Below are 6,297 nucleotides of genomic sequence, written 5' to 3'. Positions count from 1 at the left end.
CTACGAAGAGTTTCCACGGGCAACTTCGTAGGTCTTATTCTACATCTTCTGAGTCACATTCTAATAAAAAATCAGCCACTGTCTGCCCTTTGATAGCTGTTCGCAGTTCGTACGTTATGTCAAATGAGCTTAACTCTATGGCCCACTTCGTCATTCTCCCCGAGAGGCCTGGCTTGTGCATGATTACTCTGATTAGAAAAGTGGTCAAAACGACAACATGATGAGACTTGAAATAATGTCTGAGCTTCTTTTTTGCATTTACGAGCGAGAGTATCACTCGTTCGGGCCTTGAATATTTGCGTTCGGTCTCGGTCATTATTTACTAACATAGAACACTGGGTACTGTGATCCTTCCTTGCAACGGATCAAAATGGCACTCGTCGTAATACTGGATACTCCGAGGTACAAAAATAACTTTTTTCCTAGTTCGGGGCCAGACAGGGCCGGAGGTTCTGCATATATTTTTTCAAACCAGTTAGTGCTTATCGCTGTTCATCCCCCCAGGCCTGTCTCCCATGGCTTCGTATTGTGTCAAAGAATGGCTTGCAGCGATTTGACAACTTAGAAATGAACCGGCTCAATACAGCTATCCGTCCTGTCAGAGCTTGTACTTCTTTGACTGTCTTTGGTTTGGCATTCTTGGTCAGAGCTTCTGCTTGAGTTGGGCTAGCCTCTATTCCCCTATGATTAACCACATGTCCCAGGAATTGACCAGAACTCACGCCGAATGAGCATTTGGTCGGATTAAGCCTCATTCCATATCTTCTTAACACATTGAACACGTCCTGCAGATGTTTCAGATGGTCAACTTTCCTCTTACTTTTCACCACCATATCGTCAATGTAAGCCTCTACAGTTTTTCCCATTTGAGCCTTGAAAATCTTGCTGATCAATTTCTGATAAGTTGCCCCAGCATTCTTCAATCCGAATAGCATAACTTTGTAACAGTAAGTCCCTCGCTCGGTAACGAAAGAAGTTTTCTCCTCATCAGCCGGGTCCATGGGGATTTGATTATAACTTGAATAAGCATCCAGGAAAGTTAAACGTTCGTACCCAGTAGTAGTATATACCATTTGATCAATCTTGGGCAACGAGAAGCTATCCTTCGGACGGGCTTTGTTTAGATTGGTAAAATCAATGCATACTCGCCATTTCCCATTCTTCTTCTGCACAACAACAACATTTGAAAGCCAATCTGGGTACTGCACCTCTCTAATGAACCCTGCATCAAGCAACCTATCAACCTCCTCAACTATGATCTGATTGCGTTCTGGAGTAAACCTTATCTACTTCTGCCTTACAGGTTTTACGTTCAGATTAACGTTGAGAGAATGGCAGGAAACTGTATGACTGATTCCGGGCATGTCTGAGTGACTCTATGCGAACACATCTGAGTTCTGGGACAAGAAATCAATTAACCCCTGTTTTTCCCCCGCGGTGAGTTTCATTCCCACTTTTATCGTTCGTTCTGGTTTATAATGGTCGATCTGCACACCCACAAGAGGTTCTTCGGTTAAGCTCAAAGGCTTCTCCTCCCCACTCTTGGTGGGTGGAGGTTCCTGTAATTGCTATTTCGGGCTCGCAGAACGGATGGGAGTTTTGCCCTTTTTAGCGGATTTCAGCTTCACGGAATAGTATTCATTGGCTGCTACTTGGTTGCCATGAATGTATTGCCTTGGTGCCGTCTGGTCCCAGGCATCTCATTACTTGATGCAAAGTTGAGGGAACACCTTGGACTCTGTGAATCCACCCTCTGCCCATCAGAAGGTTGTAAGATGGATGGATTTCAACAACAACAAGCTTTCTGTCAAGACTCTCTCCGCGGCTTGTACAGTTACTTCTACCATTCCGATGGGTTCTACCTGGTTTCCATCGAACCCTAGCAAGGGATTTCCAGTGGGTTTGAGCTTCTCTAGCTTGATCTCGAGCCGATTGAACGTGTCCCTCAGCATAACATTTGCGCTGCTTCCAGGATCAATCAGAATTCTTCGTACCAGGTATTTCGCCACTGTCAGGCTGACGACTAATGGATCCTCATGAGGAATTTGAACACGTAACAGGTCTGTCCTATCAAACTTTATCTGTGTTGATGTGCTCTGCTGGTGTAGAACTTTCACACTACCTACCCTTCTTTTCATTTGCGCTTGGCGAAGACGCGTTCGGAGTAATTTGTCTGACTCCTCACTTGATTCAGGCCGACCGTGAATCACATTTATTATCCGAACTAGTTGTGTGTTATGGGAGCTCAGTTTCTGATTCATTTTCACTTACTCCATCGGTCAATTATGTTCTGCTGCAGGCCCTTGAATATAACTTACAAATTTGCCTCTGGCGATCAGCATCTCCACCTGCCTCTTTAGGTTCCTACATTCGTTAGTCTGGTGACCAAAATCGCTATGGAAAGCACAATGCTTAGTCTGATCCCTCTGTTCGAGAGGTTGCCGAATTGGCAAAGATGGACAGAACTTATCTTTGTTTTCCTGGTATAACCTTACCAGAGTGACTTTCAGCTGAGTGACCAACTCTTCCTCTTTAGGCCTCTTCTCTGCCTTCCAGGGGGTTTAACGCTGTGGCTGAGCCTGCTTTTGCTTGATCTTTGCTTTGGTTTTCTCTTCTGTTGATATAATGGATGTTTTCCGAGCGTTGGCTGCTTCCTCCTCTTCTAGACGCACAAAACCATCAGCTCTTTCATTGAGTTCATCTATGGTCTTCGGCGTATTCACTACCAAGCTTGTGTGGAACGGAGTGCCACGAGTCATGGCCAACTTGAACGCTTGAACCGCCGTTATAGGATGGCATTCAATCACCATGCTCTTAGTAAGGTTAAACCTGGTAAGAAAAGCTTGGAGGCGCTCGTCTTCATGTTGCTCCATCGTGAACAGGCTCGAAATGTCCTTCGCCGGACGCTTATTCCCATAATACTGGCTTATGAACCGATCGCATAAACTTCATAAACTATCCACTGAGCCCCTCGGCAGGTTCTTAAACCAATTGAGCGCTGGTCCAGCTAAACTGGTAGGAAAGCACTTGCACATTAATGAGTCGTTCTCGGTATTCAGGGCCATTTTCAACTGGATATGATATACATGATCAATCAGATCGGTTGTTCCATCAAATAAAATAAAAACAGGCATGGAAAACTTCCTCGGGTTTAGGGCGTTCAGGATCTCATCAGTAAACGGTGAATCAACCGTCCTTGCTGCCGAACTGAGGGCCTCATTCTCTCTTTGGAACCTTGCAACGATTCTTTGGTCTGCAGGTCTGCTTTCCGAACTCCTATAATAGTATGTGGCCATCGAAGGCTGATAAGGTGGATCCAACGACCTTTCGTCAGTGAAGCCCTTCTGCCACGATGAGACAGGCTTGTGGTGATCAAACTCCGTAGCCTATCCTCGATTGTGCCTTTCCTGATTTCGATTGAAAGCCATAGCTTCTTCTCGCTTAGTCTGCTCACAATACAGACCTAGGTGTATAGATCCTTCCCGATCTTCGGCTCGACGAGGATTTGGCGGTAGATCCTCCAACCTGACCTCCTCGCTGTGAAAATCCTCGTGGTTATCTCCTTCTCGCTCGTTGCGATATGCTTCATCAAGTTGTGCACCTCTTTCTCTCACTAGAGGCGGTCGTGGTACACCTGGACCTTCTCGATGCTGCCTTTCAGTTCTCAACTCTGCGTTTTCCTTTCTCAGAGCCTCGATCATGCTCATCAATTCATCGAGCTTCATCTGCTGACCATTCTCCACTGGATTTGAACTCTCGCCTCCGATCATCATTCCGGATCGAAGCAAAGTCATCAACTGCAACACTTTGATCAGATCTGAGTTTCGCTAATACGTTCACACCAGATCTAGATTCAAATCAGCTGAGTTATGACCTCTCTTGATCTAATCCCTATCTCATCCACCGTGAACCGGTCAAGTTAAGCTCTGACAGATCAATTGCAATCACAATCAAATCAACGCTGCATTGATCGATTGAACAGGCACAAATCAAAGCTGTGTAGATCGAACGCAAATCTCTGCAAAATCAAGAGGAATCAGAATTCGGCTAAACAAACAACGATGTCGCCGATCTTGATCTAGTTCTCAGAGATCAAGATTCTTCTCCACAAATCATTCCCGATCAAATTACTTTTAATCAATCAAAAATCAATCTTCTCCCTTCCCACAGACGACGCCAATTGAAGATGCAAGAAACTTCTTCTTTCTCTCTCTAGAATCTTACACTTCAAAAGAAAAAACTCTCCCTTTTCCTCTCGCAATGGTCTATTTATATGTAATTACAAGTGCTGTTAGAGTGTTGTAACTAACTTCTTATGTAGGGGTCTTAGCTTCGGGTCTCCTTCCTTTTGGGCCTGACTTTGTTCGGTGGATCTCGGATGTTAGGCCCAGTTTACAATGTTACAGTATAGGCTGAGTCCAATTGTTCGATCCGATGCTTCCTTCGTAGGTCAAATCCGGCCCACTTTATCTTCGGCATCCTCATTATGTAATCTGTCTAAATTTCAAAAAAGATCGGTATAATAATTTCTTATTGTCTTTTCATACAAGAGAAGGAAAAAATTTCGTTTTATAAAATTTAATTAACAAATTTGTCAGAAAGAACTCTATGGATGTTTTTGAACACGTGCTAAACTTATTAAGGTCAAAGTTATATATATTGAAGGAATCTGTGTGTAATTTGTCCAAATCTAAAAAAAAAAATTACTACTGTAAGATATTACTATTTAGGGATGCCAATACTGAAAGGTTAGGCTTAATTGTACGCAATACATAGTCAAATTAATTACTTCAATTCCATAACTTCAAAATTAAATCGTGCCATCTAGTTTGTAACGGCTCGCACGTCTCGTTACAACTATTTCAAAAGTAAAGACAATCAAGATGACATGGATTCTTTTTTTTCTTTGGCTTTTTCTCAATCAACTTTAAATTAGTATGACAAAATTTAATACTGCTCATCAGTTAGCTTCATAAAAAGCCATGCCAATTCTTAACAGACTCCACACACACACAAATAATTAGGAGGAAGAAGAAGATAGATTTGCAAAATAAAGGAGTAAAGAAGGAAAATAGTACGTGCTACTATAACTTTTTTTCAATTATTTGCTATTAATAATATAAATTTTATGTTTTCATTCAGCTTGACTTAAGATCGTAATCTCAAACAGTAAAATAAATAATAATAATAATAATAAATAATCCTCTATTGTATGTTTTATATATATTTATTATGTACGCACTCAAGTAGCCCAGAAAAATTAAGCTGCTCTGAGTTTGAACTTAATTTCTTTGATATAACAGATTAAGAGGGGGGAATTAAAAAGGCTTTCAAAATTAAAACTAGCAAATTAGAACAAGAAAAAGCTTACAAATTAATTAATTAACTTGTCAAATATCAACTTTACATTGTGGTGATCCGAGCAAAGGCACTTGACCCACAAACCCTTTCTTCAAACCCACCAAAACATCACACTTGACATACATCCCATACCTCCCTGTCTTTATTGCCCCGGCTTTCCATCTCACCTTCCCCAACACCACCACTCTTAATCCCACCACCCCATACCCCTCGTCCATCACCAACCCATTCACCACCTCCGCCGACACAGGCACCTCCCCTCCCCCACCCAGCACCGGCGACATCGCTACCGTGCTGTGCTTCTCCTGGAACAGCGGCGGCAGGCTCACCGGCGCCGTGATCGCCTGGTTCCGGTACGACACGAAAACCGATAGATGGTCATAGTAGATGGACACTCGCTTGTTTGGGTTTCTGGTGACGATGGTGAACTGCATGGTGATGGAGATGAAGGGCGGAGAGGTGGCGTTGAGGCCGTAGATGGCTGCGCCGACCACTGTGAACTGCGGCTTGTGGGGACGATAAACTAACCATACTGTGAGCACTGTGATGCCCGCTAGGAGGAAGAAGATGGTTATGCATGTGCACAGGGCACGTCGTGGGTCGTTATACGAATAGCGAGGAGCTTTATTGTGGCCTTCAGTCATTTTGGGGTGTGGTTGGGTTTGTTCAGTTGGTCTGGTCTCTTCTGCCATGGAAGCAGGTTATATATATGCATATATATGTAGAGAGAGAGAGAGGTGGGTGGTGATGGTGGATAGGGAATATATAAAAGAAAGGGGCTTAAGAAGACGAATATATGTGAGGGACAGATGGAACCTAAGCCTCTTAATTTCAACTTATTAGAATTAATGCATGGGATGCTTTTTCTCTTTATCTTTTTCTTTTTCTTTTTTCAATTTTCTTTTGTTTTTTATTGCATTTTCAGCTTCTCTGCCT

At 43.0% G+C, this 6,297-nt stretch overlaps 1 protein-coding gene across 1 annotated transcript; it reads right to left on the bottom strand.

Moving 5' to 3' along the window:
* Positions 1-5,304: 5,304 nt before the first annotated feature.
* On the bottom strand, positions 5,305-6,297 carry LOC132276848 (NDR1/HIN1-like protein 12). The gene has a single exon (XM_059778472.1). The coding sequence runs from the start codon at positions 6,051-6,053 to the stop codon at positions 5,391-5,393; it is 663 nt and encodes a 220-aa protein (XP_059634455.1). The 5' UTR covers positions 6,054-6,297; the 3' UTR covers positions 5,305-5,390.

This window comes from Cornus florida, unplaced genomic scaffold (genome assembly GCF_030987335.1).
Source record: "Cornus florida cultivar Cherokee Brave unplaced genomic scaffold, ASM3098733v1 CherokeeBrave_3.0.0_Hap2_Chr10, whole genome shotgun sequence".
In the NCBI taxonomy this organism is placed as follows: Eukaryota; Viridiplantae; Streptophyta; class Magnoliopsida; order Cornales; family Cornaceae; genus Cornus; species Cornus florida.
The sequence above is the reverse complement of the archived record's forward strand: the minus strand, read 5'-3'. Positions and strand labels throughout refer to the sequence as shown.

Excerpts from the sequence above, each read along its gene's own strand:
- LOC132276848 (XM_059778472.1), bottom strand. The coding sequence starts at position 6,053 with ATGGCAGAAGAGACCAGACCAACTGAACAAACCCAACCACACCCCAAA.